This window comes from Nomascus leucogenys, chromosome 7b (assembly GCF_006542625.1).
Source record: "Nomascus leucogenys isolate Asia chromosome 7b, Asia_NLE_v1, whole genome shotgun sequence".
Taxonomy (NCBI): Eukaryota; Metazoa; Chordata; class Mammalia; order Primates; family Hylobatidae; genus Nomascus; species Nomascus leucogenys.
The window spans coordinates 74331259-74354356 of record NC_044387.1 but is presented as its reverse complement, the minus strand read 5'-3'; the positions used below and the strand labels follow the sequence as shown (position 1 = coordinate 74354356).

The following is a 23098-nucleotide window of genomic DNA, read 5'->3' as shown; positions in this document are numbered from 1 at the left end:
CATCATCCCTATTTTAAAGACAGAAAAACTTTTTGGGTCATGTCAAGTGACTTGCCAAAGATTACACGTCTACTAACCCAGGTCTTTCTGACTCCAGTGCCCAATTAACCACATACACCTAGTTCTGGTTGAGAATTGAGCAGGCGTCAAAGAAAGCTCACTTCCTTTCACATGGTTCCCAGCTTAAGAAGAAGGTCACATAGAATCAGCAAATAGCTCTTACCAAAGAAAGTTGCATCAAAATTTAATGTGTGGTATTATTATACCTAGATTGCAAAATTAACATAGGTAGTAGTATCTACCTTTAAATTATTGTGTATCAAACTATTTTTGAGTCATGAGGAACCTCTAGGTATATATTTGCTTAAAAATCTATTTAACTCACATGTACTTTTTTAAATATTCAGAAGGGGAAAAAGGGCAGGCTTTTTTAGAATTAAAAACAAGACTTTTCAAAGGAAAAAGCAACAAGATGCAGGAGATATAGACTAAAAAACAGGAACTGAGAGTCAGAGTGATTGGACAATAACTAGAACTCAAAAGGTAGTTAGAGGCTGAGGAAGACCAGAGTCCGGATGTGGGAAGTGTCTTTCAAATTCTCCTAAACTGAGTATTTATTTTGTTAAATTACAGAAATACATAATTTACTGTACCTTGCACTGTGTACTCACTCTCTGAAGTAACTATGGCTGGAGAAACCTATCAAATAGCCAGAAAGACAGATCCAGATCACATGAAAATACACCCTCTAGGTATTTCTCATCCTGTAAAGTTTAATCAGAAATACACAGCACTTTTTTTTAGGAATAGCAACAAGTTTGGGGGAGTGCCCCAAATACTTTGCCTTGTTGCTCTTGAGATCAGTCACACAGAGAAGTAACAGCTAGATGGCATAGAGAATGCCTTTTGTGGCCACACAGGAGTCTCTTAGCAGGAAGAAAGAATGACACAGACATTGAGAATCTTAAGTTCATTTGTGCTGTTTCCTAATGAACTAAGCCAGTTGCTACAGATTACAGTTGGCCCTCTACATCCATGGGTTCTGCATCCATGAAGTCAACCAACTGTGGATCAAAAGTATGTTTTAAAAATTTTGAAAATAAAAAATAACAATACAATAATAATATAAATAAAAAGACAGTACAACTATTTACATATATTTACATTGTATTGGGTATCATAAGTAATCTAGAGATGATTTAAAGTATACAGGAGAATGTACACAGGTTATATGCAAATACTATGCCACTCTTATAAGGGACTTGATCATCTATGAATTTTGATATCCATAAGGATCCTGCAACCAATTCCCTTGGATACCAAGGGAATATATTCAGATATCAATAATAGACTTATGATCATGGTTATCTCACAGAAAAAAGAAAAAACCAAAAACTAATTTTTAAATCTGGCATATGTTTATAAAACGGCACCCTAGACAAAATTTGAAGTTTTGTAGTTTTAGTAAGTAAGTCCTCAAATGATGGTACATCCATGTAGTTTTTATATAATTATGTCTGAATGAACTTAACTACAACTAGTGACGTAAAGATCCCAACTAGACAAAGACTGGCCTTAAATATGGGAACCTAGGACTTTATCGCAGCTCTCAGATTTACCCAAAACCCTTCCCGCTGAGCCTCGTCCATGGGCCACTCCAGGTAGGTCTTGGTGTTCATTATCTTCCGCAGCTTGCAGAAGCGCTGGGGAATGGCTTTTTTCTCAATGGGCTCCAGAAGAACGAGAATGGCAGCATCATTGTTCTCATCAAAAAGACGGAAATGGGAGAAGTCCAGTTCATACTTGCACCACTCACTCTTCACAAAGTTTTCAGAAAGCACAAAGACAGTTTTGTGGCTCCTTTCAATGGAGTCAATGATATTGTCAATGATCCACTTGCCAGGAATGAAGTCCCGCTTATGAAGACACAGCCTGAAGGGGGGATTGAAGTTCTCCAGCTCCTGGACCATAAGGTTCTCCACCCAGTAGGCATCCTGCTCACTGTAAGAAACAAATGCATCATAGCAGATGTCCCTGCTGGGAGCTTTCCTGGGCTTCCTTTTGGCCTGGAGCCAGGCCCACATCATTTTCATGTACCACAGGCCATGGAAATGGTGGCACAGGACCGCCGTGAGCAGGATCAGCAGGAACAGAGCACAGCATATACCAGACACCAGTGCCGTCCTGTGACATTCTGACACGGAGAGGCGGACGTCCTGAACCCGCTGGCCGCGCACATGGGATGGAGAGTCACACAGGTAATTTGCTGGCCAGTCAATCAGGACTTTGGCCAGTGCTTGCTGCTCCTGAGTGAAGGAGAGGAATTCACAGGAGCAAATGAAGTTATTGCCACCAGCTTCCAAAGTCTTCAGTGTGTGAAATGAGTCAAGTTGCTCCTTAGAAAACGTAGTTATTGTATTCCTACTGATTTTCAATACTAGTAACGTGGGTAAGAGGGAGGCATCTGGTAGAGTCATCAACTTATTTCTGGAAATATAAAGTTCTTTGAGTTGCAGCAAATTCAAAGAAAATAAATTGAGATTGTTGTTGCTAACATCTAAAATTTCCAGTGTCTTGGGAATGCAGCCTGTTACACTGTGTATTCGTGTGCTGGATAAGTTCAAATATTTCATCTTTTCTGGCCACTGACAAGTTTCAGGCATAGAATGAAAACTATTCTTACTGATATCAAGGTTAGTCAAGTTTTTCAGAGTAAGCAAAGTCTCTCCGGTTTTTTCCAATGATGCCAAATGATTTTGCCTTAAAATTAAAGTTTGTAGAGAGGGCCAGCCATCCTCACAGGCTGAATTTTTCAAGTATTCTTCAACCATCAAATTTTCACTGAGATCCAAGTATTCTAATGATTTTAAATGTCGTGAAAGTGAACAAGGAACCAGAAAAACTTTACTGTTTTCTACTGTGATTCTTTTAACTCTTTCTGTGAGTGAATATAAAGTTCTCAGATCATAAAATAAGTAAAACCTTGGAATATGCAGCCTCCGGATTGTTAACGTTTCCACTTTACCTGGATCTATAACTCTGTCATCATCAGATGCTCTAAAATTACCAACTCCATTAAGGGTACAGTCATCAAACTCTAATTCTAACAATCCAGAAATCTGATTCAAAAGTTTCAAGATCTGAAACAAACTTTCATCAGTGATTTTCACATTTCTAAATGTAAACTTTTTAATCAGTGAATTTGTTTCACCAGTGGATAGTTCTGAAAAATGGAAAGTGTCCAAATCAATATCTCGCAGTTCCAAACATTCCACGGAACTTGTAACATCTACAAAAATCTCCAGCAGTAAAATATGCTGCTTCATATGAAGGATCAGATGACTTACGTTCTGAATTGACTTCAAACTTTTTGGCTCATAGCTCTGTAGATCTGAAGCATCAATCTCAAGTTCCTCAAGGAAGGTAAGTCCAGCAAAATCTTTTCTTTGAATCTTAGTGAAGGTGTCCATATTTCCTACTCTCAGGATTCGCAATTTTGTGAGATGAGAAAAAAGAGATGTTTCCCCGAGGCTTTTGTAAGGATTTCCCAGTAAGTTTAAGAATGTCAAAGAAGAAAGGGGCTTGAACCAGGAAGACGATAAATTGGATAAGTAATTATAGGATAAGTCTAAATGTTCAAGACTGCCCAGGGAAGAAAAAGAATCTTCCTCTATTGTGTTAATTCCATTGGCTGTCAGCACCAGAGCCTGGAGGTTCACACACCTCTGTAGGTCACTGTTGCTAATGTAGGTGATCCTGTTGTTGGACAGGTCAAGGCTTTTTACAGCTTCTGTGAGCCCTGAGGGAATGGAGTTTAAAGATCCTGAGCTGCCCTTGCAGCTGCCATTGCGGTCACAAGACAGAGAAGCCTGATGGGAGGATTCCTCCTTGGAGAGGCTGATGATGACCCCCAAGACCCACACCATCCACAAACTGTGTGGCATTGTCCAGTGATTCAACCTACAAATAAAAGAGGTTCAAATAAGTCATTGTGTTTGACAGCATATCATAATTCTAATTCTTGAGAAATGTTTTCTAGGCATAACACACACACACACACAGAGACAGAGAGAGAGAGAGAGAGAGAAACAGATGAATGGAACGAATGAATGGGGATAAAAAAAATGAATTCCCTGATACATTCAGCAATGCTAACACAGATATACAACCACTATACAGTACTTAAAAGCACAACCATCTGGAAATATAGAGCAAGACTCAATAACATGGATTGGAAGAGTGAGTATATCAATGAATGGAGGAATGAGCAATCAAGCCTTTTAAGAAATGGGCTAAGCTTAACCATATGGATTTACAATCACCTTTTTCTGCACTTCAAACTTTCTTAACATTTAAGCATTTCTTTTCTCTGCTTCAATGCCCGCCCCCCCGCTCCTTCATTCATAGGGATCTCACAGAACCAAACTATAGCTCTCATTCACTGGATGAAACTCCAGTAGTAGCATGCTTTGGGACCAAAAGCAAAAAGTTGCATGTTCATCAACCTGCCTCACACCTATCACCAGCAGGCAGGAGGGGTGTTGGAAACTCCAGGCAGACCAAGGTGGTTTGGTGGATTGAAGGAGACTCACACCATCAGAACCCTGTCTTCCTGCCTGGAAGTAAATGCAAAAAGCAGTGTTTAAGTCTGGATGGGCTGTTCAGATTAATGTGGGGGAAATAAAACTATCTGCACCACAACTGCTAGTTTACTTGTAACCATAAACCCAACAACTTTCTCTTTGCCCACCTTCTGGGCCCCATATCATTCTTTGGCTCTATTCAGCTACCCCATTCCTTGCATCTGTATGCCTTTGTCTGTATTTTCTCAGTGTGCTAACTATACAAAAAATTTTTTTAAAAAATTTATCCCCAAGAACAAAACTTTTTATGAGTTAGGTGGGAATTGAACAATGAGAACTCATGGACACAGGAAGGGGAACATCACACTCCGGGGACTGTTGTGGGGTGGGGGGAGGGGGGAGGGACAGCATTAGGAGATATACCTAATGCTAAATGACGAGTTAATGGGTGCAGCAAAACAACATGGCACATGGATACATATGTAACAAACCTGCACATTATGCACATGTACCCTAAAACCTAAAGTATAATAATAAAAAAAAAACTTTTTATGAGTAAAACTAATTCCCCACATTCACAGAATCTGAGAGATTATAAAGGCCTGAGCTGTACAATTTATGGCCACAAAGAATTAAAACATAAACATGCTTAGTTTGGGAATTTAAATGCTGTTGGAGCCAGAATTTTTATGTTTGCACCAAAACCACTGCTTTGCATTCCCTCCTCTTTTTTTTTGTTTTAAATAAATGGATCTTACCATGCATATTTATTCTGGATTTTCTTTTTTTTCCTCAGCTTTATTAAGGCATAATTGGTATACAAAGAAACCGTACATAATCAATGAACACAATTTGTATTACATTATGTATACATACACATGTATACACTCATGGTATCACCGCAATCCAGGAAGTAAACATATTCATCATCTCCAAAAGCTTCTGCCACTCTGTGGTTGCCTTTTCACTTTCATAATGGAATCTTTTTGTCTTAGTCCATTAGTGCTTCTATAACAAAATACCAGAGACCAGGTAATTTATAAAGAACAGAAATGTATTTACTATAGCTCTGGAGGCTGGGAAGTCTAAGATCAAGGCACGTGCACTTGTGTCTGGTGAGGGATTCTCTCTCCTTCCAAGATGGTGCCTTGTTGATGTGTCCTCACATGGGAGAACACAAGAGGGCAAGGGGGCACTACCTGCCATCCCAAGGCCTTTTATAAGGATGCTAATCCCATACCTGAGGAAAGAGCCCTCATGACTTAGTCACTTCCCACAGGTCACACCTCTTAATACTTAGTTTTAGGATTGGTACTGTTACAATGGGGATTAAGTTTCAATATGAATATTGGAGGAGACACCGCTATTCAAACTACAGTACTTTTGATGAACAGATGTTCTTATATTTTATATATTTTAATAGTGAGTTTTCTAGCCTATTTTTAAAATATTTCCTGTATTTTCATAAAGATATTCTCTTTGTTATTTTCTAAAATCTTTATTGCTTTGCCTTTCACTTTTAGATCTATAATCTACCTGGGGTTGATATTTCAGGTAGCAGAAGGATTCACTTTTTTCCCATATGGATGTTCAATTAACTTGTTTTTTACAGATCATCTTGGGGAAATAATCAACAATATTTTCTTTGTCAATAGGCACATGCCCATATAGGGGTAGATCTTGTTTCAGTGCTATTCTGATCCAATGTTCATTTGTCTATCCCTATACCAGCAACGCACTATATTAAATGTATAATATATCTCAATATCTAGGTGATAGATGTATTTCAAATGTGTATCTCAATATCTAGGAGATATACACTTAATAGAGTTCCTTATTCTTCTTCAAATATGTTCTTCTTCCTCCTTGTTCTTCTTCAAATGTGTGTTGGTTATTTTTGCCCCTTTGAATATTATTATAAATGGCAGAATCAGCTTGTCAGTTTCAAAAAAACAAAGTCCACTGAGATTTTAATTGGCAATGTATTGAATCTATAGAACAATTTGGGAACTATTCACATCATTACAGTATTGAATCTTCCAATCCATGAGCACGACAGATCTCTCCATTTATTTAGGTCTTCTTTAACTTATCACAATAGTATTTTATGGTTTTTGCTTAAAGTTCTTAAGCATATTTTGTGAGATTTATTCCTATTCGATACTTTAAAAACATTTAAAATAGTTTTACATATTTATATATGTGATATGCTTTGGATGTTTGTCCTCTCCAAATCTCATGTTGAAATGTGATCCCCAGTGTTGAAGGTAGGACCTGGTGGAAAGTGTTTGGGTCATGAAGGTGTATCCCTCATGAATGGCTTGGTGTGCCCCTCATGGTAATAAATTAGTTTTCACTCTGTTCACAGGATTTCAGGTTGTTTAAAAAGAGTCTGGGACCTCCCCCTTCACTCTTGCTCCCTCCCTCTCACTCCCTCTCTCACTATATGACATGCCAGCTCCCCCTTCTTCCACCATGAGTAAAGGCTTCCTAAGGTCAAGCAGATGCTAGTGCCATGCTTGTACAGCCTGCAGAACCATGAGCCAAATAAACCTCTTTTCTTTATAAATTACCCAGCCTCAGGTATTACCTTATAGCAATGCAGAACAATCTAACACAATATGGCATATACATATATGTAGAAATTCAATTAAATTTTGTATACTGACCATGCATTGAGCAACCTTGCTAAATTAACTTAGTAATTCTAATAGTTTGTGGATTCTTCTCATTTTCTGTATCCCCAATCATCCTCAAGACATAATGATGGTTTTCTTCTTTCCAACTTTTATACCCTTATTTCATTTTCTTTATAACAGATTCCTTTATGCAAGTGCAGTAGGATGTATTAGCTATTATATACAGTGTCCCCTATCACACCCCCCGCCCCACTACGAACCAAAAGATAGTTCAAGGCAATCCTGTTATTTAAAGAAACTTTAGCAAGAGAATTTAGAGAACTTCACTGGGCAACTATAGCCTTTCCAGTAGTCAGCTGTAGTAGCTAATGTTTGAAAGGGATTTCTAACCATAACCTCATTTACATTTATTCCAAGCCAGGGAAGGAGCATTTGAACAAAAGATGCCCATTTAGCGGGATTCGCAGCTGCTAGAAAGTTCCTTTTTATACCATAGTGCAAATTAAGAGGTATAGAACAATGTCAAATTTCCAGTTGGTTATGGAGTGACAGTGGTACTGCTAGAATCCCTAATCCACACTGACTTCTTATTTCCTACTGATTGGGACATAGAGTTGCCTGTGCCTATGATTGACAGTTAAATCCTTCACAGATAAAAATATATGCTAGAGGGGCACAAGACACAGTTCCCTGTGGGACACTGTGTGCTACAGGGGTCATCAACGGGGAAGCAATAGTAGTATTTATCTAAGGCTCCACTATTAATTATCATCAATGGAGGCTACCAACAATTAGAGAATTAGGGTTATGAATTCGTCTACAAACTAATTATCTCTCCTTTTGGTTTTCTTATTCAGTTTCTGGAATAATTTAACTGTAAAGCCTCTCCTATATGTTTTGTCTACTGTTAGCTTTAAACATGAAATCTGAATATGTGATTCAAAAAGCCTAACCCTATAGAAAGATCAGATGTGCAATTTGAACAGGTAGTCACACTCGGAATATCAGTGAAATCTGTTATAGGGTGAATTAGGAGACCTTTAAGAGCATATTAGTGTTTGGTTCAACATGACATATCCAGCACTTACTTAAGTTTCCTGCAGATTCCCAATGAGGCAACTGAATGCAATCCTTCTGTAAATGTTCAAATAGTCCAGTGGATGGTGGAAATGTACCAACTGAGGTTTTTATTATCTTATAAAAATTGTGGATTTGACAAACCAAACATTGATTACAAGCCATTTTAGCAATTTTAGAACAGTCATAACACCAATATTTTTTCATAATTTCATGTTATCTATTCTGTGATGAGTCATAGAGTGCAGAACTTTTAATAATGGCAGCTATATGGACTCAGAAAGGACCAGATAGCTGTCTGATCCATGAGGCCACATTTAACACTACATTTATATCCTTTTAAATATCAGTTTTGTTTCTCCAATTCAGGTGCAAGATGCTGTTCATTTAAATAGGTTATCATAGATGATTTGATTCAGATGAATATTATAGTGTTCTTTCAAATTGCATATCTTAACAATTTCAGTGCTGGCTGACTTAGCATGAAAATCTGCCAAAGCATTTCCCTGGTATTCAATTAATTCTTATTCTGCTTGATGCTGGGTTGGCAGTTTTATGAAGCAATCCATTTCTTTGCTAGAGTTCTGGAATTTCTTACCCAGTCCAGTAATATGATCTTAAAGTTATCAGAAACCTATACTTGTCAGAGGCCTTTCCACGAATCTTTTAAAAGAACACTTTATGATTTTTGTTTGGTTGTTTGTTTGTCTATAGGTCCACACACTTTATATAATTGTTTTTCATAGTGTTCCGGAAAGTACCAGAGTAAAAGAAGTGACTCTTTGTAGATGACAAAGCTTAAAATGGACTTGGTTAAAGATATGATGAGAGTTCACAATAATGCAATTGATAAGGAAATTGCATTACTTCTGCAACATATAATATTTCATGATAATTAGAATTTTGGCTGACAGTATTATACCATGACTATCTGGTTTCTAAGAATTTCATATAATTTCTGAAGCACATATTAATAACATACCCATACAATATGACTTAAAGAAAGTTCAGCATCACTTATAATTTAACAATGCTTCCCATGCAATATAACATATCAAATAAGCCTAATTAGTTTAATATCTCTCTTTTTTTATCAGAAGAAAAAACAATTTCTTTTGAGATATTCCAGAAGCCCATCTAGAAGCTTCCAAAGTTTGTTCAACGTCAAAAGGTTTTAATTTAGAATTTGATTTTGAGAAGTCAAAAATATCAAAAGGTTTAAAATATTTGATTAAAATAGGATCACAGGTCCCTATGAAACAATATTTATTCATTTAACTAGAGTGATTGGTAAAAGACTTCAAAGGCAAATAAAGCCACATAATTGTAGAAACTCTTGCTCTTTCAATAAGGTGAACTCAGGTCTCCGAGGCAGTCAAAGATCTAATAAAGACAACATGAAGCACAATAAATTACCTCGATAAAACACAGAATCGTCATTTCCTAGGCCAATTACTTAGCAGGTAAAGAAGTCTTTCAATTTCTTATTAAGAGCAAACCAATACTCCAAGAAAACCTTGTTGTTTTAACAGAGAGGACACATTTCTAGTTCTGTATCAGTATGTTTTTGATATTAATGCTCAATTTTTTAAAAAAAACTTAGATTTTTCTTCAAATCTTAGTTTGATCACATATAAAATTCCCTTCCCAGGATTCCTATCCCACAGCCTTCTATAACTTTCTTATACCCATTCAGTTTTTCTTCTATACTCTTTCTCTTTCTCATTGTCTTAACAACCAGGCATTTTACTTTAGGACAAATATTATTTTATTTTTTCCTTAACAAAACAAAACATCCCCTCATACTTTATAGCTGTTCTTACCCAAAACACATCTTGTCTTCTTTTCAGAGTTGTTTCCCTTATTATTTCTGGTAATTCTAGTACCACATATTAATTAGAATTCTTTTTTTTTTGTAGATGGGGTCATGCTACATTGCCCCAGCTGGTCTCAAACTCCTGGCATTAAGCAATCATCCTGCCTCAGCTTCCCACAGTGCTGGGATTACTTTACCCTCAGTAACTTTAATTTCTAGTGAAAACTACAAAGCAAACAATTGTGAACTGTCATACCAGCATTCTGTACATTGACATATCTATGAACTGTAATTTCTAGAAGCATGTACCTTCTCATGGTATGATTTTTCAGTGTGACAGAAAACACATTTAGTAACAGACCCAACTATCTTTAGTCTCTCTGTAATAAGCAAATTCAATGAAATTGTAGTATACAAAATCAACATACAAAAATCAGTAGCATTTCTATATGCCAACAGTGAACAATCTGAAAAAGAAATCAAGATAGTAATCTCGTTTACAATAGCTACAAATAAAATACCCAGGAATAAACTTAATCAAAGGAGTAAAAGATCTCTACAATGAAAACTACAGACACTGATGCAAGAAACACTGTAAACACCGATACAAGAAATTAAAGAAGACACCAAAAAATGGAAAGATATTCCATGTTCATGGATTGGAAAAATCAATATTGTTAAAATGTCCCTACTACCCAAAGCAATCTATAGATTTAATGCAGTTCATATCAAAATACCAATGACATTCTTCACAGAAATATGCTAATGAAATATAATCCTAAAATTTACATGAAACCACAAAAGACCCAGAATAGCCAGAGCTATTCTGAGGAAAAAGAACAAAACTGGAGGAATCACATTATCTGATTTAAAATGATACTACAGAGCTATAGTAACTAAAACAGAATGGTACTGGCATAAAAACAGACACACAGAATAGAACAGAATAGAGAACCCAGAAACAAATCCATACATCTACAGTGAATTCATTTTCAATAAAAGTGTCAAGAACATACACTGCAGAAAGGACAGTCTCTTCAATAAGTGGTACTGGGAAAAGTAGATATCCATATGCAGAAGAAACTAGACCCCTATATCTTGCCATATAGAAAAATAAAAACAAAATAGATTAAAGACTTAAATCTAAGACCTCAAACTATGAAACTATTAAAAGAAAACATTAAGAAAACTCTCCATGACATTGGTCTGGGCAAAGATTTCTTAAGTCATACCCCACAAGCATAGGCAACCAAAGCAAAAATGAACAAAAGGGATCACATCAAGTTAAAAAGTTTCTGCATAGCAAATCAAATAATCAACAAAGTGCAGAGGCAATACACAGAATGGGAGAAAATATTCACAAACTATCAATTTGAAAGGGGATTAATAACCAGAATATATAAGGAAATCAAATAACTCAACAGGAAAAAATTTAATAATCCAATTTTTTAAATGGGCAAAAGATCTATATAGACACTGCTCAAAAGAAGGTGTATGAATGGCAAACAGATATATGAAAAGGTGCTCAACTTCATTGATAATCAGAGAAATGCTAATCAAAACTACAATGAGATATCATCTCACCCCAGTTAAAATGGCTTTTATCCAAAAGACAGGCAATAAAAATGCTGCAAGGATGTGGTGAAAAGAGAATCCTTGGACACTGTTGGTGGGTGGGAATGCAAATTAGTACAACCACTATGGAGAACAATTTGGAGGTTCCTCAAAAGACTAATAGTAGAGCTACCACACGATCCAGCAATCCCACTGCTAGGTATATACCCAAAATAAAGGAAATCAATATATCAAGGAGATACCTGCACTCCCATGTTTAGTGCTGCACTATTCACAGTAGCCAAGATTTAGAAGCAATCCAAGTGTCCATCTACACATGAATGGATAAAGAAAATGTGGTACATACATACAACGGGGTACTATTCAGCCATAAGAAAGAATGAGATCCTGTCATACAACAACATGGATGGAACTGGAGGATATTATGTTAAGTGAAATAAGGCACAGAAAGACAAACATCTCACATTCTCACTTATTTGTGGGAGCTACAAATTAAAACAATTGAACTCATGGAGATAAGAGAGTAAAATGATTGTTATCAGAGGCTGGGAAGTGTAGCTGGAGGTGCAAGGGGATTGGGATGGTTAATGGGTACACAAATATAGTTCGATAAAATGAATAAGATTTATTCTTTGATAGCAAAACAGGGTGACTACAGTCAACAATAATTATTGTACATTTTATGATAACTAAAAGAGTTTAATTAGATTGTTTATAACACAAAGAAAGGATAAATGCTTGAGGTAATGGATACTCCTTTTACCATGATGTTATTATTATCCATTGTATGCCTGTATCAAAATATCTCAAGTGCCCCATAAATATATACACCTACTATGTATCTACAAATATTAAAAATAAAAATACAAAAGTAAAACATACACGGGATTCTCTTGGTTTGTCTAGCTACTGTAGCTTTAAAAAATAAGTGCCTGTTTGCCTTAAGAAGCTTTTCTTCTTTGTCCACTGTTGGGAACAGGCTCCAAAATCTGGCCATAAAGTGGCTCCAGATCTGGCCATAAACAAAATCTCTGCAGCACTGTGACATGTTTGTGATGGCCATGACGCCCACACTGAAGGTTGTGGGTTTACTGGAACGAGAGCAAGGAACACCTGGTCCACCTAAGACAGAAAACCACTTAAGGCATTCCTAAGCCACAAACAATAGCATGAGCGATCTGTGCCTTAAGGACATGTTCCTGCTGCAGATATCTAGCCACAGACTCTAACTCCTTATTTGGATCAAATTGCTACAATGATAAGAAATGGGAGAACTTGGATTGTTAAATTACATGGATATGATCCTGGAAAAATTATTGTCCCTCTCACGAAGGCACAAATACAGCAAGCTTTTATAAATAGTCTTACTTGGCAAACCCATTTAGTTGACTTTGTGGGTATTCTCAATAATCATTTTCCTAAAATGAAATTATTTCCATTTTTGAAATTAACTAATTAGATTCTCCCCAAAATAACTAAATTTAAACCAATTGAAGGTGCTGAGAATGTTTTTACAGATGGGTCTAGTAATGGTAAAGCCTCTTATTCTGGATCGAAAGGTAAAGTTTTTCAGACGCCCTATACTTCAGCTCAAAAAGCGGAGCTTGTAGCTGTAATTGAGATACTGACTGCTTTTGATATGCCTATTAATGTGATTTCTGATTCTTCATATGTGGTTCATTCCACACAATTAATTGAAAATGCTCAGTTATTATTTCATACAGATAAACAACTGATGAATTTATTTACCCAATTGCAAACAGCAGTTAGGAGTAGAATGCACCCTTTTTACATCACTCACATTAGGGCTCATACACCTCTTCCAGGACCTTTAACTGAAGGGAATCAAATGGCTGATCGCCTAGTTGCTACTGCAATATCTAATGCTAGACACTTTCACAATTTAACCCACGTTAATGCCTCTGGTCTCAAACGCAGATACAACAGTACCTGGAAAGAAGCTAAAGCTATTATCCAGTGATGCCCAACGTACCAAATGGTGCATTCCTCATCTTTTACAAGAGGAGTTAATCCTCGAGGATTGGAACCTAATTATCTTTAGCAAATGGATGTCACACATGTTCCCTCGTTTGGGAGACTAGCTGATGTACATGTATGTGTGGACACCTTTTCTCACTTTGTCTGGGCTACATGCCAATCAGGAGAGTCTTCTGCCTGTGTTAAGCATCACCTTTTGCAGTGTTTTGCAGTGATAGGCATTCCAGCTTCTATTAAAACACATAATGCCCCAGGCTATACTAGCCAAGCTCTAGCTACATTTTTCTGTATATGGAATATTAAACACATTACTGGCATCCCATATAATTCTCAAGGACAAACCATTGTAGAAAGAATGAATCTCTCCCTGAAACAGCAGTTGCAAAAGCAAAAAGGGGAAACAGGGATTACGGGACACCCATATACAATTGAATCTAACATTATTGACTTTAAATTTTTTGAGCCTGCCTAAAGGCCAGATGCTATCAGCAGCTGAACAGAATCTACAGAAACCAGCTGCAAAGACAGAAGCAGAACAACTGGCTTGGTGCAGAGATCTGACAACAAAAAGTTGGGAAATAAGTAAAATAATAACTTGGGGTAGAGGTTATGCTTGTGTTTCTCCAGGCCAGAATCAACAGCCGATTTGGATACCATCAAGACACCTGAGACCTTATCACGAGCCAGATGCCAAAGAAGAGATTCTGGGAGGATCCCGAGCACCCCCTGGTCACAGCCATGTCGAGACTGACGCTGAGGAGGACCCAAACTATCACAAGCAACAACCATCGAACACAGCCACCTACCTGGGGATAGATCAAGAAACTGTCACAGATGGTGGAAGAAAACCTGAGGAAAGTGGGACAACCAGTCACAATGAGTAATTTAATGATAGCTATGATAGCGGTGATCACCATTGCCATGAGTATTCCTTCAACAAGGGCTGACACAGAGAACAATTATACTTATTGGGCATATTTATCAATCTTGGCTGGCAATAATGCCTGGATGTAATCATTCTATGACACAGTTACACATGCTTTCTGATCTCAGTATTTACCATAATAAATCTGTTTCTATAATTGAGGCATACTGCCCTCAAAAACCTGTTTGTAAACAGAATTGGACCTGGCCAGAAATAATGAACATACTTGTTTGGGAAGATTGCATTGCAGAACAGGCAGAGGTGTTGTGCAACGATTCCTATGGAATCATTATTGATTGGTCCCCTAAGGGGATGTTTAGCTTAAATTGCACCTCCTCTCAGTCTGCATGCCATGGCCACACTATGTTCAGCTGGTCTAAACAAAATGGTCAAATGGTAGAAATAGTAAGAAATACGGCAAGAGTTCCTATTATCTGGAAACATGACGGTATAGTGGCACCTCACCATCAAATGATATGGCCCACTGTAGGAGCTAAACATAAGGATTTGTGGAAACTATTAATGGCTCTTAAATAAGATCAAAATTCAGGAAAGAATAAAAAAGTATCTAGAAGGACACTCTACAAACTTGTCTTTGGATATTGCAAAATTAAAAGAACAAATATTTAAAGCATCCCAGGCACACCTGACCTTATTGCCAGGAACTGCAGTGCTTGAAGGAGCTGCAGACAGATTAGCAGTGATTAATCCATTAAAATAGATAAAGACACTTGGAAGCTCTAGGACTTCAATGATGGTTGTACTTTTAATCTGTGTTGTTTGTCTTTGTATAGTATGCAGATGCAAATCCCAACTCCTGCAAGTAGCTCACCGTGACAAAGCTGCCTTTGCTTTTATTGCTTTGCAAAACAAAACACGGGGACATGTTGGGAACAGGCCCCCAAATCTGGCCATAAACTAGCCCCAGATCTGGCCATAAACAAAATATCTGCAGCACTGTGACATGTTCGTGATGGCCATGACGCCCACGCTGAAGGTTGTGGGTTTACTGGAATGAGGGCAAGGAACACCTGGTCCACCCAAGGCGGAAAACCACTTAACATGTTCCTAAGCCACAAACAATAGCATGAGCGATCTGTGCCTTAAGGACATGTTCCTGCTGCAGGTATCTAGCCAGAGCCCATCCCTTTGTTTCAGCCCATCCCTTTGTTTCCTGTAAGGAATACTTTTAGCTAATCTATAATCTATAGAAATAATGCTTATCACTGGCTTGCTGTCAATAAATATGTGGGTAAATCTCTGTTTGGAGCTCTCAGCTCTGAAGGCTGTGAGTGCCCTGATTTCCCACTCCACACTCTATATTTCTGTGTGTGTGTCTTTAATTCCTCTAGCGCTGCTGGGTTAGGGTCTCCATGACCGAGCTGGTCTTGGCAGTCCACTGTAATTCTAAGTTACCTTTAGTAAGGCCCACACATTTCTCTAGAAAAGCACAGGTTCTTGGTCCATAATTCTTATAAATGAAATCAGCTGGAGTTGCAGATGGAGTTGTAGACTCCTTAAATCCAGATAAGCCCATGATTCCCTGTCTTCTAGTAACCTTATCTACTGGAGGCCTCCTAGAGCACCAGTCCAGTTTCAGTTTCTTCACTGATTCCAGTCCAATTCTGGAGACAATCCAGTCAAAGAATTGCTCAAATAAAGTCAGAGAGCTGAAAATGCAAATGTATAGCACTCAAGTCTGAGCAGGAACTTACCCACAACTACCAGCTGCAGTGAAAGAGCAATAGGCACAATGAACCCCGCAGGTACCTTCACTTGGTCACTAAGAGCTCCCAAGGGTCACTATAGGTCTCCTTTGGATCCTGCTTGCAACACCAAAAACTGTCAAAAGAGAAACTTCAGACAAATTAAATTTGACAGAGTTTATTTTAGCAAAGAATGATTCATGAATCAGGCAGCACTCAGATTCACAAAAGTTTCAGAGAGCACCCAACAGTGTGAGCAGTGAGCTTTTATAGGCCAAACACAAGAGCACAGTAATCACCTGATTGGCTTCAGCTAGGAATCTGCCTTATTTGGGCATGGTGTAATAGGCATTTACCTTGTTTGGGCATAGTCTGATCAGCTGGCTACCTGTGATTGGCTAAAGCTTGGCTATGATTTGGTGGAAATTTGGCTATTAATTACAAAAAAAAAGACTCCTAAGTTAGGTTTCAGTTTGTTTATGTAGTATACTAAGTTAGGTTGCAGTTTATTATGTAAGAACTCAAAGTATAGAGACAGTCTCAGGATAATGGCCTCCTGCTTATGTCATTTAACAAAAGAGAGGTCCTCAATTTTATTCCTTAGATGAGTTATTTGTACCAGCTTTTATTGTCTTGCCAGAGGTTTGTCATTTTTATTAGCATTTTCAAAAAATCAACTTCTGACTTGATAGATCCTCTATTTTCTAGCTCATTAATTTCCATTCTTATATTATTATTTCCCCTGTTCTGATTTCTCTGGATTTATTTTACTATTCCTTTTCTAGTTTTTAAGGTATTTGCTTGTTCATTCATTTTTAGTCACTCTTCATTTCTAATACATGCACTTAAGGTTATAAGTTTCCTTTAAGCAGTAGTTGAGGTGCATCTGACAAGTTTTTATATGTAATTTTTTTCATAATTCATTAAAAATATTTTCTGATTTTCATTCTATTTTTTGACCCATGGGTTATTTAGAAATGTATTTACTAATTTCCAAATATATGAGAATTTTCTATAAGTTTTTCTGTTCTTTTCTACTTTAATTGCATTATGGTCAGAAGACATATTCTGTATGATTTAAATTCTTTAAAACGTATTGCAATTTACTCTATGAGCCAGTATATGGTCAGATTTTAAGTATGCTCTGTGATTTCAGCAGCTGTTGGAAGTGGTATAGGTTCCTTATGTGAACTACATTGTGTTCGCATTTTCTTTATACTTATTGATCTTTTGTCTGGTTTTTCTATCAGTTACTGAGAGATGTATGATAAAATCTCCCACTATGATTGTGGATTTTTCTATGAATTTTCTGTTTTTCTATATTTTTCTAGTTCAGTCAATTTGGCTCTTTTTCTATTTTCTAGTTTCTTAATGTTGTGTTATAGGTACATATAAATTCAGAATTTTTATTTCTTCTCAGTGAAACCTTTAACTTAGTGAAATGTTTCTCTTTATCTACAGTTATGATTTTTTTTCCTAATTCTATTTTGTCTAATAGTAATATTGCCACAACAGCTTTCTTTTGATAAATGGTTGCATCTGTTCACTTTATACCTTTTAGTATCCATAAATGTGTCTCTTGTAAACAGCATATGATTGTTGGGTTGTTTTGAAGTCTAGTCTGACAATATTAGTCTGATTATCATAAAATTTAGTCTGTCTCATTTAGTTACTGATGTATTAAATTGCATTTAATATAATTACTGACATTTTGGGCTTTAAAGTAATTGAACTATTGCTATGGTTTGAACGTGTGCCCCAAAGCTCATGTATTGGAAATTTCATCTTCAATGCAACAGTGTTGAGAGGTGGAATTTTTGTTTGTTTGTTTGTTTTGAGACGGAGTCTCGCTCTGTCACCCAGGCTGGAGTGCAGTGGCACAAACTCAGCTCACTGCAAGCTAAGAGGTGGAACCTTTTAAGAGGTGTTTAGGTCATGAAGGCTCTACCCTCATAAATGGATGAATGTTATCACCAAGGGAGCAGGTTATTGTGAGAATGAGTTTGTTATAAAAGTAAGTTCTGTCCTCTCTTGCTCTCTCTCACCATGTGATGCTTTCCATCATGTTATAATGTAGCCAGACGACCCTCACCAGATGCAGCCCTTCAATCTTGGACTTTCCAGACTCCGGAACCATGAATGGATAAATTTCTGTTCTTTGTAAATTACCCAGTCTCAGGTATTTTGTTACAGCAGCACCAATGGGACTATGACAACTATGTACTTTATTCTTGTCCCATTTGTTTTATGTTCTATTGTCTCTCTTTTCTTGCCCTCTTTTAAATTTGGGGGTATTCCATTAGATTTTTTCTCCTCTGTTATCAATGAAACTGTACCCCAAAAAATTAACTGATAGCTTAGAAACCCCCAAAATATGCTGTCAACTTCTGGCAGTTTTTGTAAATGTAAAATGGGTACATTATAAAGAACTTAAAGATGTTCCTTGCTTAGAACAGGAAGAAACTTTAAAATATTGGTGAATAAATCATTTTCCAATAGTTTCTGCTCTTGCTTTTGTTGTTTGTTTTGTTTTGTGTTTTGTTGTTTGTTTGGTCTGTCCCTTCAAGTCAGGCCAGCATATCTACAGTTGCTCTTTGGTAAAAATCTTAATAACAGAGTCAAAAGACTGAAGTCATCTCAGCAAACTGAGTTGTCTACACCCAGAACAATTACTCTCTTTCTCTTTCTCCGCCCCAACCCACCACTTTCAATCACCTCTTTCTCTCTTTTTCTCTCTCTTTCAAACAGGAAAAAGGCTTTCCTGGCTTGCATTTAAGTTCTAAACACAAGTTCATATGTATAGAAGTTGAAGAAGTTGTAAAGGGCACTTCAAAGCATTCTTACTTGAAGAACTCGACTTTGCTTAAACGCTGTAAGTTGTTTTCTAATCAGAGACCTAACTCACACATCCTAAGAATGAAGGAACGCAGAGGCGGGGCGAAGCCTGCCAGGAAGCAGAGGCCAGACTTGGGTTAGGGAGCCAGGGTCCTGGACAGACCCAGAGCACGTAACCTTTCCCACCTCTGAGCCACGGTGACCAAAATCGAAGCTCCGTCCTAGCAGTAACCAGTGAGCAAGGACACACCCCCTGCGAGATGCTAGCTTGTTGAAAGCCTTTACCCAATCTTTGTCATCCGCGCTCCAAGCCAAGAGGGGCCAGGAGGCGGGGAGGGCAACCCCACCGGGAATCAGGGAAGCGGGAGGGCCGGGCCGGGGTCACCGCCCACCCCGGCCTCCCGAGGGAGGTGGCGGCCAGAGGCCCGGGGCCTCAGCGGAAGCTCCCCGCGGCAACCCCCAGGGGCCCGCAAGGCTGGAAGGGCGCTCGGCCCAGCCACAGCCCATTGGCACTGCACGCGGGGGGTCCCGACCTCGGGCTCCGCAGGACCCGCGGGCTCCCTTTCCGTGTAGCCCCTGCTTCTCCCGAGGGCCGACCTGAGCCGGCTTCGCTGGTGTCCACATTCCCGCGCCGGGCCGCGCAAAGAAGCACCGGCATCCCGGGGGCCTGATACGCTTCCCGCCATCCCCGCCATCCCCGCCCGGACAGGAGCTAGAGGCCCAGGTGCAGCCGAACGGGAACCTGGAGTCCCTGGAGCCCGTGACCGGGCTGCGGCTCCCCTCCGCCCCTGCTCGACCCGACCCCAGGAAGGGGTGCAGAGAGACCACACGAGCGGGTCGCGCACGACGTACCTGGGAGAACGCCGAGCAGCCCCCTGGCTGCGCTCTCTCGCTGCCTCCGAGCCGACCTGCCCGGGACTAGGAAGTGAGCGAAAGGGAAAGTCCGCGCGGCCGGGCGCCCCCTCCTTCTGTGGTGCGGGAACCGCCCCTCCCACGGGGCACGCGCGCCGCCGCGCAGCAGGAGGGAACGCTGTACCTGGCGCCGCGCTCCGGGCAGGTGGCCCAGAGCGAGCCCCCGCGGCCGTGCTTCCCGGCAGGCTCCCACCCTTGACCGTGAGCTAGGCTACGACAGGCCAGAGGCGGGTCCTGCCCCGACAGCTGCCCGGTGCAAGCCTGGGTCGAAGAAGAGAACTTGGGGCTTGGCGGAGGTTCCAGGTCAGGGAAAAGCGAATCGAGACACTAGAGGCGGCCTGCGTGGGATTGGCAACCAGAGGGAAGGCTAAGTGCCCAACCAGTATTTTCTTGAAGCTTCGGCATCCAGGACCTCACATCACCTGAAACACACCGTCTTCAAACTCTACTCCTGATGTTTCATCCATGGAAGCCCGAACTCAGGCTCATGAATCATGCTTCTCCTTTCCCCGCTTTTCCACACTCTATTCACCTGCCAGTACATCTCCAGGGTCCGCTTCCACCCAAAAGTCTATGCTCTCCTGCATTAAAATACGTTCACCCTCCAGACTAACACAGAACGATTTTGCCTAAGGGAACAGATAAGGACAGCCCCGGATTTTTTTCCCCAATCCTGTGACAGTCCCTACTGGTGCACCATCTCTAGCACCTACATTCCATCCCACTTCTCACCATGAAAAGATTTGGGCTTCCCACTTCTATCTACAGTTTGAAGCTAAGCCCTTCCCTTGCCCCTATTCCATCCCTACTTCCCAAAGTAATACCAAAAACAGTCATTGATCAATGTTCTTCATTGCCACAGAACCTAGCTGTCTCCACGGTTAGGAATATGTATAAGGGAAGAAAACAAGCTTTTAAAATTCAACTGCCTTAATAATGTACCTTTTATGTTCATAATTACATTTGAGTTTCACAAAGTGAGATATGAAGAGAGCAAGCATCCTTGTTCCTCCCTTACACAAGAAAATGTCATGTGAATTGTATTATATATGACAGAACTGAGATTTGAAACCAGAATTTTACCTTAAATCCAGGGCTGTTTCTCCTATCCTGTTCCACATCCCTAATCATCTCATCAGGGAAACTTAATCAATACACATAAATATGAAATTGAGAGGTTTTTGTATACAGGTCACTATCTTACTATTTTTCTTTATCCTGACCATCAGGTTGTCCAGCTGGTGAAAATGCTTTCTTATTAATTCCAAATCTCCAGCTCTCTACCTTATGATTTCAGACACAAGAAAACTTCCTTCAAATTATTTCTCCTGAAACTAAAAACTTGTTTTTTCTCGATTTCACTTCCCTAGTTGAACTGCCTAAGGTGGATTTTGATGCTATTGCTCTATAATCCTAAAGTCACTTGGAATATTCTGGCAAAGTCAGATAGAAATCATTTATTTAGCCACAAATTATTATCAGTGTCCTCTGCATATATTGAAGGTAGTTGTACACTGTCCACAAAGCTATTAGCACATCCAACTCAGACGCAGTCCTTATACTTGTTCAGTTCTTGATACTTTTTTTTTTTTTCTGAGATGGAGTCTCGTTTTGTCACCCAGGCTGGAGTGCAGTGGTGCGATCTTGGCTCACTGCAGTCTCCACCTCCCAGATTCAAGCAATTCTCTGCCTCAGCCTCCCAAGTAGGTGGGATTACAGGAACGTGCCACCACGCCTGGCAAATTTTCGTATTTTTAGTACAGACAGGGTTTTACCATGTTGACCAGGCTGGTCTTGAACTCCTGGCACCAAGTGATCCACCAGCCTAGGCTTCCCAAAGTGCTGGGATTACAGGTGTGAGCCACAGCACCCGGCCTAGTTCTTGACATTTTTGAAGCAACTTCACATCTATAATTTCATCTGAATCTTACCATAACACATGCAATAAATAATTCTGATATTACTATTTCTTTGGTTAAAGTGATTAGAGAACTTGCCCAGAGTCGGATGGCTCACAGTTAACATGTGGCAAATCCCAGGTTAGACTCCAAGTCTCCTTCTGTATCTAGATATAAGACCACCTATAACTCTCTACCAAAAAAAAAAAAAATGTTGATTAAAGTTAGAAAATCAACACGGCATATGAAATGCACTAATATTTGGAGAAAGGGTAACTTTCATTGTATATATTCATAGTTTTGAGCATCTACCTGAAATCCTAAGCTGTTATCTGAAAGTTATCCAAAAAACAAGGCCAACGTGGTGGTACATACCTGTAATCCCAGCACTTTGGGAGCCCAAGGCAGGATGATCACTTGAGTCCAGGAGTTTGAGACCAGCCTGGGCAAAATAGGGAGACCCCCATCTCTACAAAAATTCAAAAATTAGCCAGGCATGGTGGTTTGTTGCTGTAACCCCAGCTACTCAGGAGGCTGAAGTGGGAGGATCATTTGAGTCCAGGGGGTTGAGGCTGGGAGATAAGAGTGAGACTCTGTTTCGAAAAAACAAAACGAAACACACAGTCTATGTCTTTTTCACTTAAAGTATTTTGTAATTGTCAGATGAAATAATAAGAAACTCATCCACCAAAAACCAATTAATGAAAATATGCCATAAATCCTGCATTATTTTACAGATCTTTATACATGAACATACATTCTTCAACATTTTTTTACTCTGAACAGATGTCAATATGTCTGTAATTTTTTAAGACATTTCAAAAATACTATCTATGCAAAATAATAGTAGTAAAGTTCTAAGTTAACATAGAACCAAATTCTGAAAACTGAGAATATTTCATGTTGTATATATTTCCCTTTTAAAAACTAGGAGTTTTCTTTTTTTTTTTTTTTTTTTTTTTTGTGGGCTCCTGCGGCCCCGGGGACTGAGGCAAGCACCTTGGAGCTGAGCCATAGAAATCAGATCAAAAAGTGTGCTGGAATGAGTAGATGGACAGAATGAATTATGGGGGAAAAGGGAACTGCACTCTTCAAAGGTCCCAGCCAGAAGTGGGGCTGGGGGCAGGGGAAGGG

At 39.1% G+C, this 23098-nt stretch overlaps 1 protein-coding gene across 2 annotated transcripts; it reads right to left on the bottom strand.

Annotated features, from left to right (window-relative positions):
• Positions 1–1399: 1399 nt before the first annotated feature.
• TLR2 (toll like receptor 2) lies at positions 1400–20064 on the bottom strand. Of its 2 annotated transcripts, none has more exons than XM_003257854.3 (3): positions 20007–20064; positions 16329–16470; positions 1400–3960 (listed from the first exon to the last, which is right to left on the bottom strand). In XM_003257854.3, the coding sequence occupies exon 3, from the start codon at positions 3942–3944 to the stop codon at positions 1590–1592; it is 2355 nt and encodes a 784-aa protein (XP_003257902.2). In that variant the 5' UTR covers positions 3945–3960; positions 16329–16470; positions 20007–20064; the 3' UTR covers positions 1400–1589. The 2 variants fall into 2 exon arrangements, with proteins under 2 accessions (XP_003257902.2, XP_012363424.2); XM_012507970.2 differs by having other exon boundaries at positions 16329–16455.
• Positions 20065–23098: the final 3034 nt, after the last annotated feature.

What these genes read in the sequence shown, in the direction of transcription:
- TLR2 (XM_003257854.3), bottom strand. Translation starts at nt 3,944, where the DNA reads ATGCCACACAGTTTGTGGATGGTGTGGGTCTTGGGGGTCATCATCAGC.